Source organism: Chrysochloris asiatica, unplaced genomic scaffold, assembly GCF_000296735.1.
Source record: "Chrysochloris asiatica unplaced genomic scaffold, ChrAsi1.0 scaffold00241, whole genome shotgun sequence".
NCBI classification, from domain to species: Eukaryota; Metazoa; Chordata; class Mammalia; order Afrosoricida; family Chrysochloridae; genus Chrysochloris; species Chrysochloris asiatica.
The window spans coordinates 1,233,455-1,248,983 of NW_006408759.1; the positions used below are offsets into that span (position 1 = coordinate 1,233,455).

Below are 15,529 nucleotides of genomic sequence, written 5' to 3' on the forward strand. Positions count from 1 at the left end.
TAAGGTGGAGGGTCAGAGAAAAAGAGGAAGACCCCCAACGAGATGGATCAGCCAGGTGGCATCATTGATGGCGTCAAGTGTGGCAGCAGTAGTGAGGTTGGCCCAGGATCGGACATTTTTTCGTCCTGTTGTGCATGGGGTCGCTATGAGTCGGTTCCGACTCGATGGCACCTGACAACAACAACAATGGGCTGTTCTGTTGGAAAGTTCAAATGTGGGCTAGAGGTTCCTGAGTCTATCTCGTGTGTGCAAAGAGCCCTCAATACTCCCCAGTTAGGTATATGTAGAATCCTCTGCTTTCTTTGTTTACATTTCTTCAAAAACTTTTCATTCACATTTCTACCCAACATTCATGCTTGATTCCAAGGAAGATAGAAAGTGAATAATTAACAATGCTCTATGCTCAATTTATTCCTTTCTATGATGTTCTTCATAGGAATAAGAAGCAGTACCTATAGATGGAATGTTAAACTGGCCCTTCTTTTGGTGGTACCATGAGGGACTCTCCATATCTTTCAATAGTTCATATAAGGCAGCAAATAGGGCCACTGTCTGGACAGAATATTTGTTCTTCCTTCAACAGTGCTTTGTGAAGGATAGAAGTGTCTCAGATTCCTTAGGCATTTTCCCTGAGGGGAAGATGGAACCAGCCGTTGGGGAGCTGCTGATGAAAGGATGGACTAATCTCATTAGTGGTTCCACTCACTTTGAAGCAGAGCGAATTTACAAGGTCAGGTCCTCAAATCTGGTCAGAGGGAAGCATCCACTGTGCTAAAGAGGGTGATACTCTGGGTGCTAACCTCTGGGAGGTGCAAAACACCAGGCCCGCCAGGTCCCTTGGTCAGACTTGGCCAAGCCCTGAGTGAACACTGTCTTTTACTCCCTGGTAAAATGTGAATCCCTGTGAAGCAAACAACTCTTCAGAAATCTAAAGCATTTGTTTTTGGGCAAGGGGATTAGCTAGCTCTTGAGCCTCCTCTTCCTTCTTTCTCCTCCATGTCTTTCTCCACCTGTTTGGCCCCAGTCAGCCCTTTACCCAATCTCTGTGTACGAATCACTACCTGCTGTGGCCCACAATCACCGAATTCACTTGCTCCTTTTCCTTAAGGGTCTTCTGAATTCCTCCACACCATTGCCCCTGACTACAGTAATGTGACCCCTCCCTCTTTTACACCACCTGGTAATTTAGAAAGGTCATAGGTAGTGCTTCCTAGGCCCTATTGCATTTGGGCTGAAAGAAGAGGGGAGGAAAAGGTGAAAGGGGGTGTGTTGTGACATTATTCTTCTCTTGTGGACCAGAATATCAGTTTTAGTTTTTAAAAATAAGAGACAAGATGATAAAAGGGTACTTTCCTCATCCTGTCAGTGATTCGTGAGGTGCTAAAGGAGCTCTTGGGATAAGTATGATGCACAGTGGACTGGGAGGACTGATGATGGCTCTTGGCCTCACTTGGGACATACAGAGAGGTGCATAAGCCAAGTGACCCAGTTTCTTTTGGCTCCTCTTACCCCTGAATGACAAGCTCCAGATGCCCACCTCTCCTATGAAGGCCTTCTTCATCTAGACTTGAACATGGAGGGCGTCTCTGGTCTTGGATGGGCACCAGCGGCTCTTAGTTACATTCATGCCCCCTCTCTTCTCTCTGTCCTGTCCTGTATTCCCTTCTCTTTGCAGGTTCACTTGCTGAAGGACCAATTGGCTGCGGAGGCAGCGGCGCGGCTGGAGGCCCAGGCCCGTGTGCACCAGCTCCTACTGCAGAACAAGGACATGCTCCAGCACATCTCGCTGCTGGTCAAGCAGGTGCAGGAGCTAGAGCTGAAGCTGTCGGGACAGAATGCCAGTAAGTGATGCCCTGCCCAACCTCACCTCCCTCTGTGGAGGCGCCAGAAAACACGTGCTATTTTCCCAGCAGCCTTTCTGCTGCATTATTGGACCATTGGACTGTCCCTGGATTCCACCAGAAAACAAAGGCAGCTTTGCGTGTCCCTTCTATATACTTCATGAAATTACAGAATTTTAGGGCCCGAGGGAAACTTGGCTGCCTTCTAAACCAATGCCCAAGCTTGCAATTCAGTGTCCCTGGGGAGTTGATGCCACATATCCATTCCATTGCTTCTGAGTGGGGGCTGGAGTACCCTGCCTCCTAAGACCTTCCATTTCTCTCTCAGATGGCTTTTCCAGTAAACTGAGCACCTACTGTATGCCCTGTTCTCTGAGTTCTGTGGGAGGCAGTACACTCTTTCATAATTTATTCTTAGTCCTAGGGCTGTGTTAACGAAAATGCCAAAAATGTGTGACTCTAAAGAACAGAAATCTCTTTCTCACAGTTTTGGAAGGTAGGAGTCCAAATTCAGGGCATCTGCAGGACTATTCTGTGAGCTTTAGAGGAAGAACCTTACTTGTATTGTTCAGGTTCCATAGCTGAGGAGGTTTCTTGGTATTGTGTGACTTGTAGGAGAATCCTCATGATGTCTTCCTCCTGTAGGTAGGTATCTGTCTCTCTAACCTGAATCTAACCCACAGAGATTCCGCCTCTTAGTCTGGGACAGAGCAGGGAATTTATTTTATTTATTATTTAATCCCATCTGATTATAAAAATGCTAATCAGATGGGATTAGGTTTAGGAGTCAGTTTAGTTTGGTGGTGGTGGTATTAAGTACCGTGGATTTGGTTCCAACTCATAATGAGTTTCAGAGGCACAGGATTTCAGAGGCTGCAAATCTTTACAGGAGCAGAAAGCCTCATTTTTTTCTCCCATAGAACACCTGGTAGTTTCAAACTGCTGACGTTGAGGTTAGCAGTCCAATTCATAACCACTATGCTACCAGAGCGCTGTAAAATAAGCACTGGACCACAAGGTCAGTTTGAACCACAAGGTCAATGGTTCAAACTCACTAGCCTCTCCTTAGAAACACTATACAGGGTCGCTATCAACAAACAACAACAATTACTTTGGAATGGACTCATTAACATAAGAAAATCTTATTTCCAAATAGGATCCCATTAACAAGTACAGGAGTTAGGGTTAGGACTTCAATATATCTTTTGGAGGATACAGTCCATCTATAACACTTTGTCTGTACTATTTCACAACTCTGTAGCATGGAAAAGGCAAATAATAGTATGTGCATTTAATGGGTAAAGCAGTAATGGAGTAACTGCGGGTTCTTGGTAGAGGTTGCCTGGCTGTCAGTCTGAAACACCACCTCTGGGCTGGACCAGGAGCCCTAGCAGGTGACACATCTCCATGCCGTCCTCTTGAGCTTATTCATGGATTGCTTGAATTGTACCAGACACTGTGATCGAATCTTCCATACTTAATCTTTAATCCCTATAGTGGGAGATTTTGCTAGACAATTTTACAGATGAGGAAACAGACTAAATAACTAGCTCAAGATTACAGGACTAGCAAAGGGATAGAGTTGAAGATTCAACCCAGCTAGAATTACAAAACTAACACTTTTCCTACTGTACCAGAAGTTTCCCCAAACTATCCTGAGATTTAAAAAATTTTTGTAAGTGCATATTCCTGGATCTAACCCACAGAGATTCCGCCTCTTGGTCTGGGACAGAGCAGGGAATATATTTTATTTCAATGGATTGGGAAGTACCACACTTCACCACACTGCAGCCTCTCAGGACATTCCAGCTGTTTCTTTATTGCAACCCTGGTCTAGTCTAATTAATGCTGATTTACAGGGTTATACTAAAGGTAATCTCAAGCTTTTAACACAACTCTCTCAATTTGTGGGAGTGCTGTGGCTCTGTAGGACAGGCACTAGATTGCTAACTGTATAGTCAGCAGTTTGAGCCCATCAACTGCTCCACAGGAGAAAGAAGATGAGGCTTTCTGCTCCCACAGATTTACAGTCTTGGAAATCCTATATAGGGTCACTATGAGTCAGAACCAACTCAATGGCACTTAACAACTCACAGTTTGTAGGTTTCTATTACCATAAACTTCATTTAGGGCATTCGCTGGCCTCCCCAAATCCCCATTGCCCATCATATTCCCAGAGCTGGTAAGGAGTGGCACCCTCTGCATTCAGCCTCCAGTGAATACAACTGGTCTGTATACACAGCTATTAGCTTATGGGACCCTGGTGACTGCTAGCCGGAAGGTCAGCAGTTTGAATCTACTAGTGTCTCTGTAGGAGAAAAGACCCTATAAGAGACCCCATAAAAATTATCTGCTCCCATAAAGATTACAGCCTGGGAAACCCTATGCATATAGGGTCTTTATAAATCAGAATTGACTCAGTGGCACACAGTGCCACCACAACAAAGCTACTCGTGTAGGTTCCTGAGTGGTACAGACAGTAAAGTGCTTGGCTATTAACTGAAATACTGTTGGTTTGAACCCAACTTGAGAGGCCTTGGAAGAAAGATCTGGCAATCTACTTCTGAACAGTCAGATCTTGAAAACCTTGTGGAGCAGTTCTGCTCTGAAACACACGGGGTCTCTGTGAGTCAAAATCAACTGGATGGTAACTGGTAAAAGGTAAAGCAGCTTTTTAAAACGCTGCCTAGTAATTCACTTGATGCTCCACAAGAAGTTAATGGGACAATTATCAGCCTAATTCCCAAGTCTCTTGCCTATCTTCTAGGATAGATCAGTCCTCATCCACCCACTGCCCATTAAGGTTCATATCATTCCCAGACTGATCCCTTACAAAAGAGACAGCTGTGACATAATAGAATACTGAAAATAGTTTATTAAAAGTCAAAATAGCTTATTAAAACATATTTTTTCTCAGACCAGTTTGAATGCTGTTTCAGTAAATTGCATCTTATCCTTATGCAAAAAATCACTCCCCATTGCATCTTCTGAGCTCCTGAATATAGTTTTTTTTTTTCTTTTAGTGAAAAATATATACAGCCAAACATATGTCCATTCAACAATTTTTACATGTACAATTCAGCAATGTTGGTTATAGTCTTCACACTGTGTCATCCTTCTTGCTTTCTCTTCCCAAATTATTTCATTACTGTTCACTTAGACTCACTGCTCCTTATACATGTCTTATGTCCCTATATGTCTGTACGTCTCCTTATATGGCTCTTCTGTGTCTTCTTATATCATCTTATCTATATGATTCTTTTTTAGCTCTGCAGCCTTAGTATGGTTTGAGCATATGAGGAAAAAACTAAAGTGCATCTTCAGAGTCTGACAGATTTTTTTTTTTTTCCGTTGAAGTCATGTGGTTATTGTTGAGCATATATATATATACAGCAAAACACATCCATTCAACATGTGTCATTTAGTGAGATTAATTACATTCTTTGAGTTGTGTGACCATTCTGACCCTCCTAAGGCACTGGACTGCACAGTTGGTTTGAAACGCAAGGTTGGAGGTTCGAGCTCCCCAGCCACTCCTCAGAAACACTATATACATGGTCACTGTGAGTTGTAAGTGACTCAGAGACACTTACCAGCAACATTTCCTGCATCCCACTCAGCCTGTACCTGCTAAAGCTGTTGTAATACTCATGCTTGCCTGCTAAGGTTCCTGTCTAATCTTTAGAATTCCTTTTGTCAATTTGATCCCATATAGCTAATTCTTAAAGGAGCATCATACTGAAGCTGAAGGAACCATTTTTGATTGTGATACTCAGGTAACTCATCAGCAGGTGGTGGCTGTTAAGAGAAAACTCAGTTAAAGTAGATTCAAATTGCACCTCCTGTCCTGGTTGTGGTGCGGTGGGTTAAATGTGCTGGACTGTAAAGTTGGTTTGAATCAGCTGCTCCTCAGAAACCCTAGACATACCCAAATCATTGAACTTCTCAGAATTCATTTGTTTCACATGCAAATGGAAACAGTGATAATAATTCCTACGTGCCGAGGCACTGGGAGAGCAAAATCTGTAAAAAGCGCCGAGTTCAATGCTTGGTGCATAAAGTAACATGTGATGAACATGAAAAATAATAACACAACTCTGTAGCAAGTTCTGAATGTTGGGCTGCACAGCTGAGACGCATCCTTTCTCTAGGGCGTCTCCTGCCCTGTACGAAGAGGGTGAAGTGTTAGGAGATGCCCTGACATTGATCAGGGGCTGACAGAGGGCTTGCCAAACCAACCACCTCTCCTAACACTGGCCCCTCACTTTTTTCTCCCCTTCTAGTGGGCTCCCAGGACAGCCTGCTGGAGATCACCTTCCGCTCTGGAGCCCTGCCTGTACTCTGCGACCCCACGACCCCTAAGCCAGAGGACCTGCACTCACCACCACGTGGCGCGGGCTTGGCTGACTTTGCCCACCCCGCGGGCAGCCCTTTAGGTAGGCGCGACTGCTTGGTGAAGCTGGAGTGCTTCCGCTTTATCCAGCCCGAGGACACCCCGCTCCCCACGCAGGGCGAGCCGCTCCTGGGCGGCCTGGAGCTCATCAAGTTCAGAGAGTCGGGCATCGCCTCGGAGTACGAGTCCAACACGGACGAGAGCGAGGAGCGCGACTCATGGTCTCAGGAAGAGCTGCCTCGCCTGCTGAATGTCCTGCAGAGGCAGGAGCTGGGCGATAGCCTGGATGATGAAATTGCCGTGTAGGTGCCGCGGGGCGAGGAGGAGATGGAGAAGGAGGAGGCCGAAGCGGTGTCCAGGGGCCATGTGTGGCTGCGGCCCTGGTAGGGGGTTGCGTAGCTAAGCACACTGATAAGGAAGGATACAAGGGCCCGGGAGAGTGTACGGTTCCAGAAATGGATAAGGATTTTTCTTTGGAGGGTAAAGTGGAGAAGAAATTGAATTCCCAGAGGTGGACCAACTCCTCTCTTATATTTGTAATTAAAGGAGAGGCAAGGCCTTCCAGATCCCCTGACTTTGAGAAGGGGCCCCTCTCCAGGGCCAACAAGCTGCTAAAGGACCTATCTGCCTGCTGCATTATCAGAATTCTCTGTTGTGTGTGATACCCTAGTAGCCCCCTTGCCTTCCTATCTCTGTGATTCCAACTATGAAGGGAAGCCATCAGTACCTTCTCAGGTACTTTATTTTTGGATATCAGATGCTATGAGTTGCCTAACCTGCCCGACTATTGTGGGAAGGGATTCCTTCTCTAGGTCTTTGCCAAGGTTGATGATGTTGAATGTGCTGGGCACTGAAGGACAGGCTATTCCATCTCTTGTGAGCATGGAATTGGCATGTGTATCACACTGGATAAGCTATTAGATGAATCGGGTTTAAAAGTTTTCCCTAGTTGGATGTCCAGGTCACTGGATAGCCTCTCCTTGGGTGTGATTCTTCAGTATGGGAGCCCTGTCCACCGCTTGCCTGAAAGCCCAGCTCACTAAATAAATGGAGGCTTGGAAGCTGTTGTCCCTTCATCTTTCCTGTGTCCCACCTCAGGGGCTGTACCCGCTAAAGCTGCTGTAGCACTCACTCTTGCCTCTATGAAAGCCTCAGAGCCCAGCCTTAGCTGGAGGCCAGCCTTACCTCTTGACCTGTACCCTCCACTGTGCAGTGGTGGTCAGTTTTTACTACAAAAAAAAAAAAAAAAATGGACATGGGCTGGTAGCTGAGACTCTTTTATCTGCTCTTCAGAATCACTGCCACTTAGGTCAGAGTCACCTTTGACCTTCTCTGTGGGTGCATGCCCACCTATAGCAAGTGCCATGTGCAATTCTTTGGTCCTTTATGATCTAGACCTGGCCTAGAGATCACCCCTCAGTACATCAGGCAGACTGGGACAGAGAGGACAGTACTTTTTGCTCCAGGAAAGCCATAAGTGGCTGAATACAGTTTCAAACATGCCTGAAGAGAGAGCTGAGACATGTTAGAAAGTATGTTCAGGAAAGTAAGTCTTTGTCCTTGACAAGAAGTTATAGTACCCCAGTATTATTTGAGGGTCAATTAGTAAAATTTGGTTCTCCCCAAATGGAACTTTTCACCTTCACTTTGCTTTATAATTTATATAAATGACAATGCAACTTTTATGCCACAGCTAGATTTCTTCTAGACCAGAAAGTCCAGATTAGAAAAATACCACTGTATGCAAGCCTTCCTTGGGGATTAGTGCACCAGGTGTTGTGAACCTAGGTATAGTGTGGTGTGTGTGTGTGTGTACACGTGTGAAGGAAGGGCTGTATGTAGGTTTGTGAGAAGTGACCTAAGAGAATGGGAATCTCCAGTGTTTAACTCAGAAATTTCGATTATTTTCTGATATGCATTTAAAGGGGTTGTTCTGTTTTATTTTCTGACTTCCCCTTGGAAGGTAGTCCAGATAAGTAAGGAAAGGAAGGACCGAGAAATTGAGATGCGCAAAACTAAACCAGCAAGTGTCAAGAATCCATTTTGAGTGAGGCTGTCTAGTTTACATAATTTTAACCCAGAAGTTCCTTGCATCTGGGACCTCTTAAATCATTAGACTGTCCATTGTCTGGGGACTTGGGAGGACTGGGTTCTGATCTACAGCAGGAGTTGAGGATGAAGCCAGAGGCTAATAAATTAGGTATGTGGTGGGATGGGCAAGACTGGGGGGAGGGCAAAGAAGGGGGATAGTTTCTAAAATTATCTTGAAAAACTGGGGAAAGACACGAAGAAAGGAAATGAAGACGAGAGACTGGTTATCCATTATCTTGGGATACTCCATGGTGGTTTTGTCCTGCCATCCTTTCTCTTGTTCAGTTCCTCCCCGGAACACTGGCTCATGGGTGGGCATAAGTGTGGCCCAAACTAGTACACACTCAGAGAGTGGGCTACAAATGTCACCCTCCATCAAAGCCAACTGGGCAGAAAAGGGAGCGTTGCAGACCGAATTTCACCTGTCCTCCTCTTCCTCTACTCTTGCTTTGCTAACTCAACTCTCGCCTTCCCCCTTTTCCACCTGCCACTCTGCCCTATGTGGAGGACAACTGGACACCAGACACACTTACCTTCTTAGGGACAAAAGCTCTGAGCCTGCCAGCCTGCCCCAAGGGCTACAGACTCTCGAGCACATGAGACTCTTGCAGATGCAGAGCCACAGGAGAATTTCTCTGCCTAGGATGGACTGTACATTGGAATTGAAAATTATATTCCTTCTATTCCTGCTTATACTGATGCTATCCGTAAAGCCTCTCCACAGCCTCACTTCTATCCGCTGTCCCTTCTTAGGGTTGTATTCCTTTCATTTGCTCTTTGCCTGACTGCTTTCTCCCATCCCCACCCTACAGCCCCTCTTTTCCTCAAACTGTTGTGTCATTAACCCTGTTGCATCAATTCTCTGGGAAAAGATTCTGTTAATGTAAGTGCACTTACTCCCTGGATGTTGTCACTAGTCTAGTGGCTTTTGCTAAATAAACCTTTCTTATTTCTAAAAGCTTTCCTATGGTCTTTTCTTATTTCTTGTTCTCTAGTCTACCTGCTCCTTCACTCCCTGCACATCTCCACTCCCCTTTCCAAGTCAGGTGGCATCAGCTCTTTGACAAGTGGTCTCCCAGCATATGCTGCTTAGAATTTGCATGCCCCCTGAAGGACCAGAACAGCCTCCCCACACTCACCTGGAAAGGAGTATGTTATTGCAACAGAGCTCAGAAGAGAAGGCAGGATTCTGGGAGAAAAGAAAATCTAAAGAAATAAGGAGCTGCAGGTTCTAGTGAAAACCTACATAATGGAAACCGGATTACAGGGCAGGAACTATTAGCTGTTTTAAAGGTAGAGTTTTTAAACCTTCTAAGGTCTGAAGGGAGTCCTAGTGTAGCGCTGTGGGCTAATGCACTGGACTGCAAAGTCGTTTGAACCACAAGGTCAGTGGTTCAAGCTCAACAACTGCTCCTTGGAAACCCTATACAGACAGGGTCGCTATGGGTCGGAAAGGACTCAACAGCACTTAACAACAATAGCAAGGTATGAAGAGCGTTTGGGAGTCAGACAAACCCGGATCATACTCCCTCTCTGCCTTATCTGACTAAGTGAACTGAATTGGGCCTTAGTTTTCTCATCTGTAAAATGATAATAACAAAAATGATTCTGAAGAGTGACTAAGATTACATTTTCAAAGTTCCCAGCAGAGTATTTGGTGGCCATCCAGAGCACAATTCAGTTTACCTTTAGTTAGTTGTAAAGAGGCTATGCCAGCCTGTTGCTGGTCAATCCAGTCATTTAAGGGTGCTTTTTTTCTGCTGAGCTGAAGTTTCGCTCCAAACTCTGTATTGGGATAGTTACTGGGCTAATAAAGGCATAGTCATGTGAAATGTGGAGAAACCTGTCCTTAGGGAGAAAACGAAATGCCAGGCAACAACTAGTATGTTTATTAACAAGAAGAGTTAATATATGACCAGTAGAGAACCTTCCACCTCACCTATAGGCCAACCATTGTGGAAGGCAGGAGACACTCCCCTGAGTGTTAGTGTGTTTCCTATTAATGCAGTTCCAGGCCTGTGTTCCCAATGCCCTGGAGGAGGGAACATGGGCCCGGAGAGGATGCCCAACAAGTTTAGGAGCTGATTCCTGTCCTGGTCCTCCTCAGACTGTGATGGAACCCTGAGTGGCCTCCTCCCCCACCCCCACCATGTTCCCCTTCTAGTATTTGCTCACGAACCCCAGCAAGGGATACTTCAAGGAGGACATCCACATGTGTCAGACTTGTGTAAGGGTTTGGGTAGCAGTTCCATTCAAGGAAATGGTAGCTCAGTGTGAAGACGAAAAAGACTTGCTTCCTTAGAGACGGAGCCCTGGAGGTGACATTAGGGCTGCCTGTGTAGATACCAGCCCCCACCCCGCCCCTCTGCCCACTGGTCATCATAACCATCCTGCAGGTTTTAGCTCTAGACCCAGCTAAAGCCAGCCAGTCAGTTACACTCACCATCTCTATGGTTGGTTAGTGGAGATAAGGGATGGATAGGTAGGTGCAGAGCAAGAGGGTGGGGGGTATTCATCCAGATATGATAGGATGAGATTTTAACCCAGCCTGCCTCACAGTCTGTGAGCAATAAAAGAACCACAAGTGATAGTTAGCCACACAATTACACGTTGAAGCAGCTCTGCTAAACCTTAGTGTGAGACTCCAAGAAGAGTTCATATATGACCTCTGGAGAACCTTCCACCTCACCTATAGGCCAACCAGTGTGGAAGGCAGGAGACACTCCATGGCAACAGAGAGGGGTAGTGTTCAGGGTCCCTAAAAGGAAATGCCCCACTATCCTGAAAGGATTTACTGAGTCACTGAGTGGTGAAATGCGAGATCAAGAAGGCCCCCCCAAAATACGACTGCCAAGCATCTAGCTCTTCTTCTATTAACCACAAAATGGGAAAAGCATGTCTTCACTGCATCCCTCCTTGAAGCCCAGCCCCCCTTCCAGAGTGGAGCTGGCTTTGAGGTCAATGATGTCTGCGAACACATGACTTGGTAATAGGAAGCAGTACGTTCGTGTTAACAGGCCCATTTTGATATGACTCAAAGTGACTATGTAAAACTATCACCTGGATCAAAACTTCTGCAAGAGATTCCTCCTTGTAAGTGACTGGCCATGGTGTTTGCAGTGGGAAGAAGCAGTTATATTTGCCTCATATACATGAGGGTGTATTGCACACACACTCCCATATGTCTCTCAGAAGGTTGTATATGCAAGGGGACTTTCAAATTGCACAGAGATTCTTGGCATCCAACCCCTCCTCTCTTCAGTGTGCGTCCACACCCGGTATGGGGCAAGGACCGAATGTAGAGGGACCAACAAGAATGTCAGGGCCCTAGAGCAGTGGTTCTCAAACTGCAGCTTCATCAGTTACCTGGAGGACTAGTTGATGTAGTTACAATGCAGATTGCTGGCTCCGCTCCCAAAGTTTCTGATTTACTGAGGCCTGAGAATTCCATTTCTGACACGTTCCCAGGGGATACTGATGCTGCTAGTCTGGGAACCTCACTTTAAGAACCACTGTCTTCAGGCACTGTCTTTTTAAAAATGAGAACCAGGGAGGTGGGTCTGGTGTTGCTAGGCAACTGCTAGGTAAGGGAAGTGGGATGAAGAGCCTGCAATGGGAAGAGCAGCAGGTGGTACAGGGTGACCTCAGACTTGACCAAAGGCTGTGACTAACTTTGATTTATTGGCATCTCTCTGGGCACATAAATAGGCTTTGTGCCCTATTTACCTGAGGTGTCTACCAACTAAGCAGCTGCCGCCATTCACAAGGACTACTTTGAGGCTGGGCAGCTACCTGAAAGCCTGTCCCCGGGCTGCGCCTTTTGCTCCTTGCCCCAGAGGGTTTTGAGCTTTCGGTAGTACACCTTGCAGCTGAAGCCCTCCTTGAAGCCCCCCTTGATATGGCTCTTCAGCGAGTGCAGCGTGGGGTACATGCGACAGCAAGCCACACATTTATAGCCGTTCTGCTGGGCTGGGTGCCACTTGGAGGCCATCAGGATGTCCTGGGATGTAATGTAGTCTTTGGAGTCTAGGCCATGCCTGGATTTCTTGGTGGTCTCTCGAGGGCAGATGTTCTCTGGGGAGGAGGAGGAGGAGGAGCAAACACTCTCAGCTATGTCCTCAGCAAGGTAGCTGTCCCCTCTGCCCACATCCCGCTGCACCTCTGGCAAGTTGTAAGCCTCCAGGTGGCTCTCCTTGTCCGTGCATACAAAATAGCTGTATGGGGAGAACCAGGGCCTGTAGATGGTGCAGTTCCGCCTCAGCTGCTCCCCGCTCTGGGTGTCCCCTACTGTGCAGTCTGCAAAGTAAAAGGGCTGGAGTTGAGCCTCCCAAGTCGGGCAGGAAGCAGTGGGGCCTGGCGTTGCTGGAAGTCAAGGCGGAGGTGCAAAAAGGCAGGAAGGCAAGTAGTTAGCATGTCTGATTCCTTTAGCCCCACCTTGGTTAGCACCAGGTGAAAGATGGGGTGGGGAGTGCAGTCTAAGGCATTGGTTCTTGCTGCTTTCTTTTTCTATTGGCACAAATGGCAGTTCCCTCCCTAGACAATAGAGGCCTCTTTGAATCACTGAACTTTGGAATTTGTCATGTGCTTCCCTCCCTGGGGCCTCTGGTGGCACTGTAGGATAAGCACTGGACTGCTCCACAAGGTTGGCAGTTCAAACCCACCAGCCACTCTGAGAAAGAGACAGATGACGTTTTCTGCTCTCAAAGATTTACAGTCTCGGAAACTTTAAACAGGGTCGCTGTAAGTCAGAATCAACTGAATAGCAATAAACTGGTGGGTTTGCTACCTGGGAAACTCTAGGTACTGCAAACACTTGCCTGCTAACTGCAAGGCTGAAGTCCTCCCAGATGCATTGAAAGAAAGACCTGGTGAATGGAGCACAGTTCTAATCAGATGCACACAGGATCGCCTGTGTTGGAATCTCCATGGCAACTTGTCTGATCCTACCTTGCCCATAAGGATGGGCATGGTCAGGTGATTAGAGGGAAAGCTGGACAGTCCATCTTTGCGTCATTGTTGTCCAGTTGTGACTACTTTGACTGCTTCACTGCCCAGCTTCCTTTAATAGCCCACTCAGCCAGAAACTGTCCCTACATTGTTGTTGTTGTTATGTGCCGTGGAGTCGGTTCCGACTCATAGCGACCCTGTACAGCGACCCTCATCTTTCTCCCGCGTAACAGCTGGTAGTTTCGAACTGCTGACCTTTCGGTTCACAGCGCGATTCGTAACCACTACGATACCAGAGACCACTTGGGTAATGAGGGAAGAGAGAGGCAAGAGGCCTCCACAGAGCCTTATGGGGTCAGATGGAAGCAGACGCAGCACATGCTTATCTGACTTTTGCTTACTCTTCCCCTTAAGGGAGCAGCCCTGTCCATCCCAGCTTGTCGTATGTGGGTGTCCAGAGTCCAGAAGGCCTCACCTGGCGAGAGCGCCGTGTTAGGCATCCTGTCCCGGAGAACGCTGCTTTGGTACTGGGGTGGCAGGGCCTGAGCTGGGCTGGATGCCTCAGCAGGTACCGCAGTCTTTGTAATGTCTGGTTTACAGAAGAAACACTCCAGTGAGCTGAGCAAAGTTAAGAGTCCTCTTCTTGGGATTCCCCATGACATACCTCCCTAGAGACTCAATCTCAGGACTTCAAAACCTCTTAAAACCAAAGCACAGTAGTGTGCTTTCTTAGACCCAGTTAGGCATCCTGGGGAATTCCAAATGGGTCCGGGGAAGAGGAGAATCTTAAGACATGGCCCAGATGACACCTCTCTGCCTAACCCCTCCCCTGAGCCTCCTGCAGCTCACCAAAAGGGTGACTTCACTCTGTATTGCAGACCTCTGGGTGACCTGGGACCCAGGGTTCAGTGAGGATGTTCTGGTTATTGATGCATATTTTACATGGTCCCTTTAAGGATGAGCAGCCTGCTTATCCAGTTGATGCATCTCACACCCACAGCCAGAGAGGGTTCCGCTGGGCCCTAACTGCCTGCCCACCCCTGGAGTGCCAACTAACACTTGCATAAAAGCGGGCCTGCTTCAAATCCCAGAGCAGTAGCGCTCAGTTTGTAGCGTTTATCAATTAGGAGCGTAGAGGCATATGGATGTTTGAGAGAATTACTCGATGGAGCAGTATTTCTCAAGTGTTAGTGTTCATAAGAATCACCTGGGGATCTTGTTAAAAATGCAGATTCTGATCCAGTGGGCCTAGGGTCTAGATTAGGCCAGAGATTACGCATTTCTAGCAAGCTCCTGATATGGTGCTGTAGGATAAGTGCTGGACTGCTAACTGCAAGGTCGGTGATTCAAACCCACCAGCCACTCATCGGAAACCCTATATAGGGTCACTATGAGTCAGAAGCAACTAAACAGCACTTAACTCAATAGAACAGCAAGCGCCCAAGTGCTGCTGATGTTGCAGGTCCACAGACCATATTTCGAATAGCATCCATACTCCACATCCCACTAGAGTTCTAAATGATTGTTGATTGTTGTTGTTGTTGTTGTTATGTGCCGTGGAGTCGGTTCCAGCTCATAGCGACCCTGTACAGGGTTTATGAGGCTGTAAATCTTTACTGGAGCAGAAAGCCTCATCTTTCTCCCACGGAGCAGCTGGTAGTTTCGAACTGCTGACCTTGCAGTTCACAGCCCGATTCATAACCACTACGCTATCAGGGCTCCTTTAGGCTGTTAAAAATGAAACAATGATAAAGGCAACTCCTGCTTCTCTAAGCAAGTCCTAAGAGCACTGAACTTCATTCTATACCGTGCTCCTCAGTTTCCCAGCTTCTTCTGTTCTTATTGATGACTTAAGAAGTCTCCATCTTACCTGAAACCAGCACATAATCCTTAGGAATACCAACTGCCACCTTGAGATCTTGTGTAGATTCTAGGGGATGTAAACTTGGGCAACAAATGTTTCCACCATTTTTCCCTTGCTGGAGATTAGTAGACAGCAGAAACCACTTACCACAAATGAAGTACTTTGAAAAGTTTTTGTGTCCCCCAATGTGTTATTTGACTTTCTCACTAAATCATGGTCCTCAAGTACTCAAGTAAAAGCTTCAGAAGTAAATCACATCCTTGTGGGCCTAGTGGCCCCAGAGTTTTTACCTGGTAAACTGGTGGCACGGGAGGATATAATGTCAGGGAAAGTGCTCATGGCTGAGGAGGAGATTCGTAGTCCAGAAATGCTGAGGAGTGAGAAGTTCTCCAT

General features: G+C 46.7%; 2 protein-coding genes across 3 annotated transcripts in view; one reads left to right on the top strand and one right to left on the bottom strand.

Annotated features, from left to right (window-relative positions):
* NOS1AP (nitric oxide synthase 1 (neuronal) adaptor protein) overlaps positions 1-6,567 on the top strand; it is a 489,841-nt gene extending 483,274 nt beyond the window's left edge. For both annotated transcript variants that reach the window (XM_006873421.1, XM_006873420.1), the window contains exons 9-10: positions 1,676-1,841; positions 6,125-6,567. In XM_006873421.1, coding sequence (XP_006873483.1) covers positions 1,676-1,841; positions 6,125-6,540 — 582 coding nt within the window. In that variant the 3' untranslated portion in view covers positions 6,541-6,567. The remainder of the gene's footprint in view (positions 1-1,675; positions 1,842-6,124) is intronic.
* Positions 6,568-12,094: 5,527 nt separating this feature from the next.
* Positions 12,095-15,529, bottom strand: LOC102819331 (chromosome unknown open reading frame, human C1orf111). Its single transcript, XM_006873436.1, has 3 exons — positions 15,427-15,529; positions 13,748-13,861; positions 12,095-12,621 (listed from the first exon to the last, which is right to left on the bottom strand). Exons 1-3 carry the CDS (start codon positions 15,527-15,529, stop codon positions 12,095-12,097), a joined length of 744 nt encoding a protein of 247 aa, XP_006873498.1.